This window comes from Amblyomma maculatum, chromosome 10, assembly GCF_055883805.1.
Source record: "Amblyomma maculatum isolate TAMU_Amacu chromosome 10, ASM5588380v1, whole genome shotgun sequence".
Taxonomy (NCBI): domain Eukaryota; kingdom Metazoa; phylum Arthropoda; class Arachnida; order Ixodida; family Ixodidae; genus Amblyomma; species Amblyomma maculatum.
Genome location: NC_139353.1, coordinates 125,768,071 through 125,784,772, shown reverse-complemented (window position 1 = coordinate 125,784,772; position 16,702 = coordinate 125,768,071). Strand labels below are relative to the sequence as shown.

The following is a 16,702-nucleotide window of genomic DNA, read 5'->3' as shown; positions in this document are numbered from 1 at the left end:
CTTCCTAACCTTTAATGTTACCCCTACCATTTTTCGCTCCACATCCCTCTGCGTTCTCCTCAACCTAAATAGAACCCTCTTGGTTAGCCTCCACGTTTCAGCCCCTTAGGTGAGTACAGGTAAGATGCCACTGTTGTATACTTTCCTCTTGAGCAATACTGGCAAGCTGCTAGTCATAATCTGCGAGTGCTTGTCAAATGCGCTCCATCCCAACTTATTATGCTTGTTATTTCTTTTTCATGGTGTGGATCTGCGGTTACTACCTGTCCTAAGAAGACATATTCGCCTACTACTTCGAGTGCTTCGCTACCTAACGTAAACTGCTGTGCCTTCCCAAGGCTGTTGAACATTACCTTAGTCTTCTGCATATTGATTTTCAAGCCTTTCTTTCTACTTTTCCTTTCTAGGTCAGCAATCATTATTTGTAGTTCATCTCCTGACTGACTTAGCAAGACAATGTCATCAGCAATTCGCAGATTACTGAGGTATTCTACATCTACCCTTATCTCTAACTGCTCCCATTCTAAGTGTCTGAATACTGCCTCTAAGCAAGCAGGCGTTAGCAGTACATTCTGAATATTTTTCCAGAGATTGATTATCAGGCTAATGGCTGTGGAGACTGCAGCCAAAAAATTAGGAGACGCCTTTTTCTGGGAAAGAGAGCCTGGCTAGCTTTGACCGCCTAGTAAAGAGCAGAGACATTACACTGCCGACCAAGTTCCGTATAACTCATGTTATGGGCTTTCCAGTTGTGATGTATGGATGGGAGGGCTGGATTGTGAAGAAGGCTGACCGCCGAAGAATTGACGCCTTTGAATTGTGGTGCTGGCGGAGACTCTTGAGAGTTCCTTGGACGGCCAGAAGATCAAATCAGTCGATATTAACCATAAACCCTAACTGCTCATTGGAGGGTCAAATTCTAAAGTTAAAACTCAGCTACTTCGGTCATCTGATGAGAAGAGAGGAGTCGCTGGAGAAAGATTTGATTTTGGGAAAGGTTGAAGGTCGCCGTAGAAGGGGTAGGCAGCGAACGCAATGGTTAGATGACATCCTCCACGCGCTGCAGATGAAGTTATGTGATGTTAGGAAGATAGTGAGAGACCGGAAAGCCTGGTGTGATATGGTCCATAGGGTCACGAAGAGTCGGACACGACTGAACGACTGAAATGAATTGAACTGTCCCCGAAAACCTAGAATTGTTCATTTTTCACTAAATGTTACTGTAAATATTGCCATTCGTGTGCAGTTATCCTTATAAATACCTTGTAATAATTAGCGATCAGCTTGAGTATGGAAAGCAACATATGTAACTCATTTGTTCAGCTACCCAAGCGCGTTCCTGATAAACATTATCTCGGGCACTAATACGGTTACATCATAAGAGCATCATGCAATTCCTGCTCGGCTGCCTCTAGCGCTACTCAATTAACCTTGGCGTTCACAGACCACGTCAGAACGTGGTTACTTCCCATTAGTCAATATCTGTACCACGTACCCCTGGTGCCCTTTAGAACAGTTCACATACCTCAAGAACACCAGTGAGCTGATTCTCGATGTGGCGACGTTCTTCTTCCGTGAATAGTGCTACTGCCGCGGCGGCGGCTACCAGGAGGGTGTAACTGGACTCGACCTGGCGGGAGCAGAAGGGCAGCCGCTCTTGTTTCGCTAGCTCGTTGCTTCCGTGCAAGATGAGCAGGCCAGCGCTTGGGCTGGCTACAGGTGCGTACGCGAACAGGAAGAGCCAAGCGAGGTGGTGGAGCACGGCGCGGTTGCCTGTAGTGCTGAAAATCACGCGCAGACTGTCCCACAGAGCCACATCGCTGAAAAGCACCAAGTCCTGCATGGTGAACGGCTGGTCGGTTCCTAGCGTGGTGTTAAATACGTACTCAACATACGTCGCACTAGAGGCCGACCAGAGGCCGACAAGTTCTCTTAGTGAATACACCGCGGGAACAGGGGGCTTCCGCGAGGACGCGCGGACCAAGTGGGCGAATGCGTATTGGAGGGTCTTGTAGGCTTCTTCTATTGCTTTAGGAGAGGGCAAACGAGTCGTGTCATTAGCAAAAAGTTTGAAAACGTTGGTGTAAACTTTTTGAAAGTGTATCTGTGGTATTTGTTTAAAGAGATCCTTCCAATACAGCATCCGGTCGCTGTGAGTAAAGAGAACACGGCGCTTCTGACCATTGTTCTTGGCTGCTGGGAGAAGCTTCAGCGAGAACCAGAGGTACACTTGCCAGTTGAACGCTAGGTCGAATGGCACATTGAGAGGCCGCCGTTTAGGTTCTTGGTTCTCGGGCCACAAAAGGCCATGCTCATGCATAAAGCCTTTGAGGACGTCGACTTGAGAGCCCGTTTGCGTCATGCAGCTATCCAACATGGCTGCCGCTTTTCTTGCCACAGGCAACTGGGCGCCGCTCTTGTCCAGCGTATCAGGCAGCTTGCTGAGCCACACCACGACCATCTCCTCGAGAGCCGAGCTTGATAGCTCAGAGAGGTCATTGCGGGGCGTCCAGCGGCCGCAGACGTACGCAGCGAAGTCGTGGCATGGGTCCACGCTCCTGTCCAGCTGGCTTTCAATGAGGTCCCTGCCATAACCGCCCTAGACATATTAGCTATTATATCAAGCAGCTTACAGAAATTTTCAGACAAACATTCATAATCACAGAGCGAGTCAACGTGAGAGACATTCAACGTCACTTGAAGCGCGACACTGTGCATTGAACGGTCTAAATATTACGATAAAAGCGGTGTATTTTGGTCACTCATCGTTTAAGACTTATTTCTACGTTTGAATTTATGGGACTTAACGTAACAAAAAGACTCCGACAATGAATAAAGCCACAGGGGCTTTTGGGTATTATTAGTGCACTGTCATGGCATTATATAGGAGCGCCATGCATAATATAGGAATTAAACCCCCCTCTTGAGGTCGGGTTAGTGGAAAACCTTGATAAAGCTCTCATTCGGTAACACGACGTTGCGAGGAAACGCTCAGACAAAAAGAAAGACGCGCAATCTTACCTCTATTTCAAGCAGAACAGAGCGAGCACGATTAAAACTCGGGGTGAAACCTATAAATGAGAATTATGGCTACATCTTTCAAATTAATAGAAGGCACAAAATTTAGACTGGTTACCGATGTGCATTGCCGACAGCCTACCAGCGACGAGCACTGCGGCACTTACAAGCTGCTAACCATTAAACACAACAAACAGTAATAATTAAGTGGCTCGTTCAGAGCGAACTGCGAGTATATATATACATGTTCGATGGACGACGACATTTAACTACTGACCCTATAATTTAGTCCAGCATATCTTAATGGCCAATGCATGCCGTAGCAGGTAAACGCAATAACACATTCGTTACTGTGCCGCTGTGATTGTGCCCAAGGAATAGACGCAAGTGTTTCACGCCGCGGGGCTGTCATATATTATTTTTGCGCCTCAAAACGCAACATTATGGTGGATTATTGCACCACGTTTATGTTTCACATTCGACCCATTTCACTCGACTCCGGAACTTTTAAAATAAACCAAGGTTTTAAAACTATCTTGCATGATGTGTTTTGGGGGAACTGTATGAGACTGCACAAAATGCAGATCGCACACTAAGAGAACTATCCTTGTGAAAGCGTGTCTTATCTTTGTGCCAAAGCGGTTTTTATTTGTGTCTTAGATTTGTGCCATCGCTCCTCGTATTGCACGTGGTGGCAGGAAACGGACAGACTTGCGACTGCGGGAGCTTCCGAAAGCGTCAAATCGATGAGTTCTTTCTTCTGTTAACTTTATTAGTTTTCAGCTAGTTAGGTTAGGGCAGCCTAAGGAATATGCACCTACATATAGTTATGACCAGGCAGTTGAAAGCTTCTACGAAGATGCAGAATCGGCAATGCGAAAAGTAAAGACGCAGTATACTGTACTAATGGTCGACTTTAATGCCAAGGTAGGGAAAAAGCAGGCAGGAGACAAGGCAATAGGTGACTATGGCATTGGTTCTAGGAATAGCAGGGGGGAGTTACTAGTTGAGTTTGCAGAGCGCAATAACTTACGAATCATGAATACCTTCTTCAGCAAACGGAAGAACCGGAAATGGACATGGAAAAGTCCGAACGGGGAGACTAAAAATGAAATCGACTTCATAATGTGTTCAACCCCCGCCATTATGCAAGATGTAGAGGTAATCGGGAAAGTGCGATGCAGTGACCACAGGATGATGAGGTCCAGAATTAGCCTAAATCTGAAGAAGCGACGCAACATATTAGTAAGAAAGAAACCCATCAACGAATTAGCGGTGAGGGGGAGGGCAGAAGAGTTCAGGATCTCGCTACAGAATAGGTATTCAGCTCTAACCGAGGATGGCGACATTACCCTAGAAGCAAGGAAAAATAATTTCAGAGATATCATTACTGAGTGCGCGGTAGAAGTAGGCGGTAGGACAGTTAGAGAGGATACCGGTAAGCTGTCTAAGGAGACGAAAGATTTGATTAAGAAACGCCAGAGAATGAAAGCTTCCAATCCAACAGACCGGATCGAATTGGCCGAGATATCAACGCTAATCAATAAGCGCAAGGTGACCGATATAAGGAAGTATAACATGGAGAAAATTGAGCATGCTGGAAAGAAAGGGGCAAGCCTGAAAGCGGTAAAGAAGAAATTGGGCATAGGCAAAGACCAGATGTATACGATAAGGGACAAGGCGGGCAACGTCATCAAGAATATGGATAAGATAGTCAAAGTAGCCGAGGAGTTCTATACAAATCTATACAGTAGCCAAAGTAGTCAGGACCGTAATGAGACTGGCGGTAGGGAAAAGCATTCAGACGTTCCACCAGTGACGAAAGACGAGGTCAAGAAAGCATTAGAAACTATGAAAAGGGGGAAATCAGCGGGAGAGGATCAGATAACTACGGATATCCTGATGGACGGGGGGGATATCATGTTAGAAAAACTGGCCACCTTGTATACGCAGTGCCTGGTGTCATCGACGGTACTGGAACCATGGAGGAATGCAAACATTATATTCATTCATAAGAAAGGGGACTCTAAGGACCTTAAAAATTACAGACAAATTAGCTTACTGCCTGTTACGTATAAGGTGTTTACTAAGGTAATCGCTAATAGAATCAGGACAACCTTAGACTGCAATCAAGCAAAGGATCAAGCAGGGTTTCGGAAACGATACTCTACTATCGATCATATCCATACCATCAATCAGGTGATAGAAATATGCTCGGAATATAACCGGCCCTTATGCATAGCATTCATTGACTACGAAAAAGCATTTGACTCAGTTGAAACCTGGGCGGTGATGCAGGCATTGCGAAATCGCGGGGTAGACGAGCCGCACGTGAAAGTTCTGTAAGATATATACAGTGCCTGCACAGCAACCATAGTTCTGCATAAAGAAAGTAACAAAATTTCCATTAAGAAACGTGTTAGGCAAGGAGACACTCTCCCCAATACTATTCACAGCTTGCTTAGAGGAAGTATTCAGAGACTTGGAATTAGAGCAGTTAGGGACAAGGGTAGACGGATAATACCTCAGTAAGCTGCGATTTGCTGATGACATTGCCTTGCTAAGCAACTCGTGAGATGAACTACAAATAATGATTGATGACCTAGACAGGAAAAGTAGAAAGGTAGGCTTGAAAATCAATATGCAGAAGACTAAGGCAATGTTCAACAGCCTCAGGAAGGAACAGCAGTTTACATTAGGTAGCGAAGTACTGGAAGTAGTAGGCCAATATGTCTTCTTAGGACAGGTAGTAACCGCAGATCCGGACCATGAAAAGGAAATAACAAGAAGAATAAGATTGGGATGAAGCGCATTTGGCAAGCACTCGCAGATTATGTCTAGCAGCTTACCGTTATCGCTGAAGAGGAAAGTATACAACAGTTGCATCTTACCTGTACTTACCTATGGCGCTGAAACGTGGAGGTTAACCAAGAGAGTTCTACTTAAGTTGAGGACAACCCAGAGGGCTATGGAACGACACATGGTAGGTGTAACATTAAGAGATAGGAAGCGTGCAGAGTGGGTCAGACAAATAACTTAAGTTACCGACATTCTAGTGGAAATTAAGAAGAAATGGACCTGGGCAGGACATCTAGTGCGAAGAGAGGATAACCAATGGTCGCTTAGGGTAACAAACTGGATTCCAAGGGAAGGAAAGCGTAGCAGGGGGCGGCAGAAACTTAGGTGGGCGGATGTGATAAAGAAGCTCGCAGGGGTCAAGTGGATGCAGCTAGCACAGAACCGGGTAAGTGAACTTTGTTTATCAAGAGCTGCCACCTGTCGCGAATGTCATTCGTGCTACCCTGGGACTGTGAAAAGGAACTGTGCATGTAGATCGTGTTCTTGTGAACACAAAGTAGCGGCCTTTTGTAATTGTTCGGTTTGGCTGGGCAAAAAAGCCCAGCAATCTTCTTATGGTGGGGCGTGTAAGGCCGCGGTGGCCCTTTCGTTATTGTTTTGGCGCGCGCGCCGGAGAAAACGGCGATGGAATGTTCTACAAGCTCCGAGAACGCGACGCCACCGATTACGTAATCTCGGCCACTGCTCTGCGCCTCCTCGCCCTCGTCGTCATGCGCAGAGTCACGCGTGCATTCCCCCGCGTGGTCCCGGCCCTCCTCCTCGCTTCAAGCGTGAGGGCCGCGCGTGCTGACCATGTTCGAGTAAATTCGAGACATCTCCAGAGGGCCGAGGGAGGGAGGCATAGCTTTGGCAACGCTAAGCTGTTTTCCGTTCCTCCTCCGTGCCTAGAAGCTTCTGCGCTGATTATTTAAGAGCGCGCCGCGCAGCCATCGACGGTTCTGGTTCTAGTTCTGAGTTTAGTTTGATTCCCGCTCGGAGAAGACAGCGTAGCAGGCAGGCCCCGACTGAGAAGTCGTAAAAATAGCGATGCGCTCAGTTTGCAGTTAGTCTTTCGTCCAGTCACTTTCGTAAAGTGCGATGTCTCACTGCCTCGTGTGAATAAGTTTTCTGTACCCTCTGCTTCGTGTTCTTGTTCATCATCATCATCAGCCTGATTATACCCACTGCAGGGCGAAGGCCTCTCCCATATTTCTCCACTTAACCTGGTTCTGTGCTACCTGCGTCCACTTGACCCCTGCGAACTTCTTAATCTCATCCGCCCACCTAACTTTCTGCCGCCACCTGCCGTGTTCTTGTTATATAAAGTTAATTTTCGTTTTGTTACTGCAAGTTCGTCTTCCTACGTCTCATTGTGTGTTTGTGTGTGAACTACAAGTCGCCTGACGAATCGAGGAGCACCTTGAAGAGGTGCGGAAGATTTGAAGAGATAAGAAGAACCTGACGTTCACTGGCCCCGTCTCAGCCGTTAGGCTCTATCTATTACGCTCGGCAGACTTGGCAAGCCATTCCTCTTTCTGTGGGTGTCCCCGCTGCTCTCATCGCCTTCTTCCTCTCATTTTCAATGTGCTGCTGCTGCTATGCGCCGCTTTTTACTCTCTACCGGCGTCTGCGTTTCGATGGAGGCAAAACGGAGCAATGTGAGTTGTTGCGGCTGTAGGAAGACGGAGAAAAAGTGCAGGGGCCTGCTACTGGCTCTGTAGCTGAGCCACCTCCGCTGCCTCGTGCAAACAGAAGAGAAAATAAAGAAAGAAAAGGAAGAGGCAGAGAAAGACGTGCGCCGCAACAACAGCCGTTGTCCACCACCGAAGCGGTGGTGGGTGCAATGACGGCCTACAACAGATAAAAATTTGGTAGCAGGCAAGCACCCACAGCAAGCGGCGGTGACCTACCTGTCCCAGCCCCATCAGGGGAGTGCCTGCCAGGTGATGTCAGTGCACGTAAAGGTCTCTGGGTGGTTTAAATTACTCCGTAGCCCCCACTACGGCTCCTCTTTCTCTTTTTCCACTTTCTCCCCCAACTTCGTTTCCTGCCATTACAGCGAGGGTCAGGTGTCTACAGAGCGTGACAGATGCTGTGATTTTCCTTTCCTATGAAACTGTTTATTATTATTATTATTATTATTATTATTATTATTATTATTATTATTATTATTATTATTATTATTATTATCATCATCTGCATCTTGGCATCGCCGCTTAGCAGGGCGTTCTGCTGTTTGTGTTCACGTTGTCCTAACTCTTATTATCTTTGCCTTGCTGCGATGCCAGGGCACGCCGCTCTGCGAGTCGGGAGAGAAGAAAAGGGGCTGGCTACTCCTGGGCCTACGGGGCTGGGACAGGTAGGTCACCGCCACTTGCGGCGGCAGGCAGGGGCTAGCCTGCCACCACGGTTGCATCAGTTGTAAGCCGTCATTGCATTTGCGACCGCTTCGGTGGTGGATGACGGCTCTTGGGACGCGCGTATATCTCTGCCTCTTCATCTTTCTACTCTGCTTCTCTCCTCTCCGCACGAGGCAGCGGAGGCCTCAGTAGCAAGCCCGTGCATTTATTTGCCTTCTTTTACAGTCGCAAAAACAACAACAGCGCCGCTCCGCTTCATGACGATGACTCTTGGCTAAGCGTTCCTCTTTGCTCCAGTGTCTCCGCCGCAAGATTAGCCTCATGTTCGTGTTTCCGGCATTCAACGGCTAACTGCAAGGCGACAACCTCGGGGTCTCACGAGTGTAAATTTTGCAATCTGTTACACCCCAGCGGTGTGACTCTAACACTGCTTTCCATGGAGAACTCCGGTCTAGGCTGCGTTTAGCCAGTTCACCGCCCCACATTAATACGCGCGAGCTGTCTCCTCACTCATGCGCTGTAGCGCGCGCCACTTCTGCTCCACAAGTGGCGGTGACAATGAATTGACGTCGCCCGACTCCTGACATCACCCGACTCCTCGCAGCTGCGGCGAGCGTCTGCAGCGATGACAAAGCTCGCCAGTTTGGGCAGTGACATCTCTCGCTTCTCGCGTATGCGCAGTACGGTCGCCACAGAGCCACGCGAAGCCAGCGATAGTGCGGCCAGTGTACCTCACGCTAGAAAAAATCCATAGGGCACTGCAGAATCTGCATTGAAGTAATGCGAAAGCACGGATGGCAAGTTTGTGCCAAAGAGACTGTACGTTCACGCCGAGCTGCATATTGAGCACGTTCTTTCGCACGTCTCGCTTCTCGCTCCTCGGTTGTCTCCGCATCACGCCGTTGTTTCAACCTCTCATTACGAGCTCGCCGCGCAGCCATCAACGGTTCTGGTTCTGAGTTTGGTTTGATTCTCGCTCGGAGAAGACAGCGTAGCAGGCATGCCCCGACCGAGAAGTCGTAAAAAGAGCGATGCGCTCAGTTTGCAGTTAGTCTTTCGTCCAGTCTCTTTCGTAAAGTGTGATGTCTCACTGCCTCGTGTGAATAGGTTTTCTGTACCCTGTGCTTGGTGTTCTTGTTACATAAAGTCAATTTTCGTTTTGTTACTGCAAGTTCGTCGTCCTACGTCTCACTGTGTGTTTGTGTGTGAACTACACGTGGCCTGTCGAATCGAGCAGCACCTTGGAGAGGTGCACCCCTCTTCTCACAGACGACACGAGTGGTCACCTACTTATACAACTATATGACGTCACAACACCTGTGGCGCTCCTCGTAGAGAGACCGGGAGTTAGGCCGCCGCTTCATGTGCGCCGCAGCGCCGCCGCCCCTCGCGAACGGCTCTAGTTGGCCGCCCAGCTCTTCGGCGTGACGTCACAACAACTGTGGCGCTCCTCGTGGAGTTAGGCCGCCGCTTCATGTGCACCGCCGCCCTTCGCGAACGGCTCAAGTTGGTCACCAGCTCTTCGGCATGACGTCACACCTGTGGCGCTCCTCGTGGAGAGACCGGGAGTTAGGCCGCCGCTTCATGTGCACCGCCGCCCCTCGCGGACGGCTCAAGTTGGTCGCCCAGCTCTTCCGCGTGACGTCACACGGGGTTGCGCAAAAGGTCATTGCATGTGCACCGCCGCGCTATGTGAAAGGCTGAAAAGAGATCTTGGTATTGCTTTCGCAATAAACATTGGCCGACACACCTGGGAGGCAACAATTACGGACATTCTAGTGAGGGCCACGTGGCTGGACAGGTACCGGCATGAACAGCGAAGGCAAAGTAGGTCACGCGGGGACGGAGCAACATACCTATTCAGAAGTGGCTTCTAAGAAGTCGGGAAATAAGAAAATAGTAAGGAACAATGAAATTGCCAGAGAGAAGGACACAGATAACCCGAAGCAGGAGCCAACAGTGTGGAGGCAGAGAGAGAATGCCCGGGTGCTTACCGCCGAGATTCCAACATGAGCATTTGGAGAAGAGTTATCATGGGACGTGAAAAGGGTGATACGCGAGTATCAGTCCGAACCTACCTACGGAGGACGATGAACGCAGTGCTGCAAGGGAACAACAATAGGCAGTCGATACATATCGCAGGGCCTAATATGGTGATAGTAGCAGCGGAGCTGAACGATGGCCTCAATAGTGACGCTGCTGGAGCGGTGGAAAGTTTAGCTCAGGAACTTGACGATAACAGGGCTATAGCACGGCAAGCGCAGATTGTTATGTACACAGTACAGGAGGTGCTAGGAACGAACAGAAAGCATAAAAAGGACGCGGTGACAGTTATCATCACATAAAAATGTTATGCCTTGAGAATTATTTCGAAGTGATTGAGGTAAACAGGTAAGTGGTGGTGGTGGTAGTGGTTATTTATTGTATATACAAATGGAACGAAAAGATGTTTGCCAGCTCCGGTATCTGCTATCTGATATCTGAAGCACCTGAACTGGGGCGGCGGAAACTCATCTCAGGGATATGGAAGATCCACTATTTACTGAAGGCTACGCCTGAGAAGGGTGCAACAGAAAGAGTATGGAGAAAAGGGGGGGGGGGTGACTAGGTATGTTGATGCACCAAGGAACAAATTGGCAAAGAGTAAAATTATCTTTCAAAGAACATGTCTGGGTATTAGGAGCAATTGCCGGCATAATTATACGGCTTGGGTTAGTTTATTCAGGTATATGAGACCAATGCAGGCGAGAAAATATGGAACTCGATAATTGTCTCAGTGATGTCATGAGCCAGTTTGAAGCTAGGGCAGATATCATTGTACAGGGGGCATGAACGCCCAAAAGGACGATGTGGATCGATACACGGATTGCAACGGGAAGCTAATGCTAGATTTCTGCGAGCGACACAACCTAGTTACTGCAAATATAGAAACAAAATGTGAGGGACAAATCATGTGGGAAACCTTGAGGAGGCAGACGACCACTGACAGCTGCATATGTCCCAGGTAATTTCTAACAAGCTCGCAAGGATGGAAATTGACAAAGAAAGAAAGTGTAGTCTTGGAAGAGATCATAAACGTATCAGTCTGAAGATAGGGTCCTTGGTGAAAAGAGAAAAGGTACTTAAACAAAAAGGAAACGCAAAATAAACGACGATCAAATATCGCGATTAGGAGCAGGCATAGAGGAAGCAATAGCGAAACACCCCATTGAAGATTGGGAATCTGATCATGTATGTACAACTACTTATAAAGAGGTTAGGGCAGCAAACCGCTGGAATGGAAAGAAGAAGTCACGGGGTTGATGGAATAAGGAAATCAGGGAAGCCATTGAACGACGGGCAGCTGTAAGGGAACACCGAGAGGCAAAGGAAGCACAGGTATCTCATGAGAAAATAGACCAAATGTGGGAATCCTATCGACCAAAGAAATTGGATTTACAAGCCCTGGACCAAAATAAAATAAAGCAGTCCAGCGATTGCTGGGTGGTTAAAATCTACGATGCGACTAAAGGCAAACTAAGAAAAATTTGGAACCATATAAGCTGGCTAGTTTAAAAGAATCAAAGAAAGCAGGGATGGGCTTAATACGACGAGGGAAATTGTTTAAAGGGAGACAACGCTGTGGACTACATTACATCAGTAATAGCCGAGTCATTTAGGAGCGACGATATGGTAATCTCCGCATATTAGGGAGCAACACCATATAGCCGGATACAAAGGAGCTTAGAACTGACCAAGATGAACTGAAAAAAGGTGCAAAAATATTTCAAAAAGCACACATACAGGAATAGATAAAATTAAAAGCAAGCTGATTAATGAACTTGGTCTAAAAAGTAACAAAACGTCAAAAGAGTTGGAAATAGTCATAACGAGTCATCAATCTCATTTATAAAATGAAAGGAGATAGGATGCATATAAAATCTCACAGGCCGATTTCCATAACATGTTATTTACAGGTTACCATGCAGGAGGTGAAATTAAAAATGCAATCATGGGTATATGTAGGAAGTTACTCGGAGAACTTCATAACGGGTTAACAAATGGTAGACGCTTAGATGCTAGCCTGTTCATGCTTACGCAATGCATAAAAATAGCTAGATCGCAAAACAGACCTGAGTATGTAGCCCTTCTGGACATAAACGGGGCGTACAACAAAGTAAACAGGGAACTCCTGTGGAACATCTAAGAGACGAAGGTATCGGTCATGAGATAATAGGAGTTTCTGCACAAAATATGCCGGAATAACAAAGTATTTAAAAGAGTGCATTGTTGGGCGAGTCGCTCAGACATATCTTCAAGGTATACTGAGCACACACAAAACAAGGACGAGAAAGGTAGACAACAAGCGCGAACTCGCGACTGTAATTCATATGGAAGGAAACACATCTTATATGCCTGCAAACGTCATGTCTGATCCCATGCGCAGTTCAGAAATCTGCCTTCTTTTTCATAAAGGTTGATTGAACGGTCGGTTACACAATCATACCCACGCTTACCAATGAAACACGCCTCGGCAAGTTCACGTGCAACCTGGTCTCTGCTTCCCTTTAAAATTTTTGTTTTCTTCAGCAAAGGTAGGCATGGCTTGTCACGTGTAGCTCCCGGACAAGCGCCGCAGTGCAAGGCTAAATTCGACCCTATTTTAGTCCTCATAGAAGCTGGTGTTTCCTTAAGCGGTCATTTAAACACTTTCTCCTCTGGCCGATGTACGCCCTTCCACACGTTAGGGAAACCTCGTAGAAAACGCCCGTCCGACAACATGACGCTTCACGCAGTCTTACGTACTTTTCTCTTTGCACACGATAAGCGGGCATAACGAGCCCAATTGCACGGCCCAGAAAGCACCATCGGCACGTCGTATCTTTTCGCCACATTCTGCAAGTTGTGGGAAACCCTGTGGAGGTAGGGCAGCGCCGCAGGCCTTCTTTTCTCTGACCTGCCACCTTCCTGGCACGGTCTGGTTTTCAGCTTCCGTAGGAGCTTCTCTGCCACAGTGGCAACGACAGAAATCGGCAACCCAGCTTTTACCAACCTATTGGCCTGATTACTGAGACCCGCATCTACCAGGTGCGTGCAAGACTTACCCAAGGCGCCTTGCATACAATAAGAAGCGATGGCTTGTTTCACAGTCTTCGAATGTGCTGATCAAAACAGTAACAGGTCTTTCTGGGCTCGTGGTGAGTACATCCAACATACATGATCTGACGTTAAAGTCGGGTTAATATCTAAAAACTAATTTGTCATTCGCCGGAAGTTTTTGGGTAAAGGTTAGACCCTTCCCGTATAGTCTAAAAAAGGATAAAATCTCTGCCACAGTCACAGTGCGGGGCACAATATGTTGACGTTAACGCCAACCCTAACGATAACCCTAAAGATGATTCATTTTGTTACTCTAAGCAACCGATGGTCGCTTAGGGTAACAAACTGGATTCCAAGAAAAGGAAAGCGTAGCAGGGGGCGGCAGAAAGTTAGGTGGGCTGATGAGGTTAAGAAGCTCGCGGGGGTCAAGTGGATGCAGCTAACACAGAACTGGGTTAAGTGGAGAAATATGGGAGAGGCCTTCGCCCTGTAGTGGGTATAGTCAGGCTGATGATGACGATGATGACGACGATGATGATGATGATGATGATGATGAAAGATGACGCCGCCTGCAGGTACGCAACCATATCCCCCGAGTTCCTCTTCGAGTAAGGGTCTTAAACAACCAAGGACTTTAAACTGCTTTGAATAAACCTGCTAACTTCACGTTGCCAAGTGTTTCTTTCACTAACTATGCACCTGAAGGGTTTGTCCACATTGTTTACGAGGTCCCCCTAACGTGTGGAAGGGCGTACATCGGCCAGAGGCGCAGGTGTTTAAATGACCGCTTAAGGGAACACCAGCTTTCTATGAGGACTAAGACCGGGTCGAATTTACCTTTGCACTGCGGTGCTTGCCCGGGAGCTACACGTGACAAGCCATGCCTGCCTTTGCTGAAGAAAACAAAAATTTTAATGGGAAGCAGAGACCAGGTTGCACGTGAACTTGCCGAGGCGTTTTCCACTGGTAAGCGTGGGTGTGATTGTGTAAGCGATCGTTCAATCAACCTTTATGAAAAAAAAGGCAGATTTCTGAACTGCGCATGGGATTAGACGTGACGTTTGAAGGCATATAAGATGTGTTTCCTTCCATATGAATTTGAGTCACGAGTCTGCGCTTGTAATGTACCCTTCCCGTCCTTGTTTTGTGTGTGCTCAGTGTACCTTGAAGAACAAAGTAGTAATCACATCGGAAAGAATAAGACGTACGGACGCTGTCAAGGTATGCAAAGGATTAAGAAAAGGTTGCCCTCCATCACCGCTGCTGTTTATGCTTTATATGACCAATATGGAACGGAGCGTACAAGAAAGTAACTTAGATTATAACCAGAAGTATAGGAGCGCCACCCCGGTTGAATGTATGCAGACGATATTGTTCTGTTAGCAGATAGCCAGGAAGACTTGCAAACTCTAGGTAAGTATTGCAGAGGCGAAGAGGAGGTTCTAGGCTTGTTTTAGCGCTGTTAACTCGATTGCGAAGATTGTAGCAGCTCAACTGATCAAGGTCTTAAACTACAAGGCCATGAAATGCCCACAGTGGCAGAATATAACTTTCCCGGGGTATGGATAAACCAAGGATTGACATACATTGAAAAACATGAGCAAAAAAAAATCCATAAAATCGAGACCAAGAATGACATTATGTGTTGATCGACCAAGTACTGTAAATTCGGTTCGGAATGTGCGGCCGGCGATTACGAGGTTCATGAAACAATATATATATATATTTGTATGCCTGCGCTTTTCTTTCTCCCTATCGCTCACCTCTTTGATTTCCTCTGCCGCTGTCTCGCTATCTCTATTTCCGCCGCCCCAGTTCAGGTGCTTCAGATAGCAGATACCGGGGCTAGCAAACATCTGTTCCTTTCTTTTGTATATAAATAAAAATAACCACTACCATAACTCAAGGAGCAGTGCCGTACTTTTTTAATCTAGATCAGCGTGCCCTAGAACACGCAGCTACAAAAAGTAATTCGACCAAGAAGATGACACATCTGCACTATGTGGTAAATCCATAGTAACATCTTATACTCGAATGGGAAGTCGATGCAGGCGCAGTCAATCTTCCTGAAGCTCTGGGGTTCAGAGATACCAGTAGTCAAGTGAATGAATCGGCGGCGGAAGCTAGAAAGAAGCGAATAAATGATTGGTGGCTTAAAAGCAGAAATATTTGACGTAATGTTAGTAATGTAAGAATAAAAATTCAATAAATAGTATGATGGTATAATTAACCCATCTAAAGCTATATTCAAGACATAGGGAGAAAACGAGCATGATAGCAACTGCTACCCCCCCGTTTCAAAGGGTACTCTGCTATGTTCCATCCATCCATGCTTCGACGAAATTTGATTTCAAGGGTAATGAGAACGTGACTCGTCTGTGTTAATCAGCATGGTTCCCCCAACATTAGCGTTAGGAAAGGTTTTTTATTTTTCCGTCTGGTGCAGCAGAGCATTTGTCGGATGGGTGATCATTTGAGAACCAGTTAGAAATGGTTTAATCGCCGCTACAACTGTGTGAGCCGGTTTCAATATTCTGCCACAAAGGGAATGGTGTCAAAACTTTAGCGCACAAATTAAGAAATCGATTGTCTACTAGCTTAGCTTCAGTGAAAACATTCAGTGAAGTAGTCTAACAAGGTATTGAAGTACGTGATGTCAATTTCGAATAATCATCCTGTACGCAGTGGTGACATCTAAGAATGCAGATATTTTGTGCATTGTTTTTGTGAGTAGGAAATAAAGCCCCTTGGGTGGATTAGAATCGGTAGAGAATGCTGGGAATGCGGATGTCATACAGTGGCAAAATTGCTTTTAGGTGTGAGGTCTGAACTCTACATCAGAATTTGAGGACTTAACCACTGGAACATTTGGTTGTTCTACTTCTTAAACCCGTGGCACTGTAGCGGTGCTTCACCTGTGGTAGGCGCAAGACTCGGTCAGGCAATGAGCCTGAGCTTGGCGGCCTCGTTTTGGGAGCAGAGAAAGGGTGATGACCAGGAAAGCCCCGCCCACCACCGCGATGCTGAGCACCTGTGCCTTGAGTGGCCATTTCCCTTTGGAGCGAGCGCTCAGCCCGGGTGTAGTCGACAGCTGCAAAAGTCAGAACGCATCAGACGCCAGGGGTGTGAACTGCGCGCCACGTTTAGGCCGCAGGGCTTCGAGCGATCAATTCAATCAGTCAATCAATCTTTAATATTGCATAAGCATTACGTGGATCTGTTTTGAAGGTTGTGACAGTTGTAGTTTGTCAGCAGCATTACGTTCCAACAAAACGAGTTATAAGACAACGAATGGATGCACTAGATATCGATGTAATTAGTTAATTGATAAGAGCCAATTAGGTCAATCAGGCGTCAAAATAGCCCAGGGGGTATAATCGACATCCAGGGGGAGTGACATTGTACCC

General features: G+C 47.0%; 1 protein-coding gene across 1 annotated transcript in view; it reads right to left on the bottom strand.

Annotated features, from left to right (window-relative positions):
• The window catches only part of LOC146177411 (endothelin-converting enzyme 1-like), a 100,684-nt gene that overhangs the window by 45,361 nt on the left and 38,621 nt on the right, over window positions 1-16,702 (bottom strand). The window contains exons 3-5 of the mRNA XM_084581553.1: window positions 16,211-16,386; window positions 2,182-2,585; window positions 1,526-2,028 (exon numbers count right to left, since the gene is read on the bottom strand). Coding sequence (XP_084437679.1) covers window positions 1,526-2,028; window positions 2,182-2,585; window positions 16,211-16,386 — 1,083 coding nt within the window. The remainder of the gene's footprint in view (window positions 1-1,525; window positions 2,029-2,181; window positions 2,586-16,210; window positions 16,387-16,702) is intronic.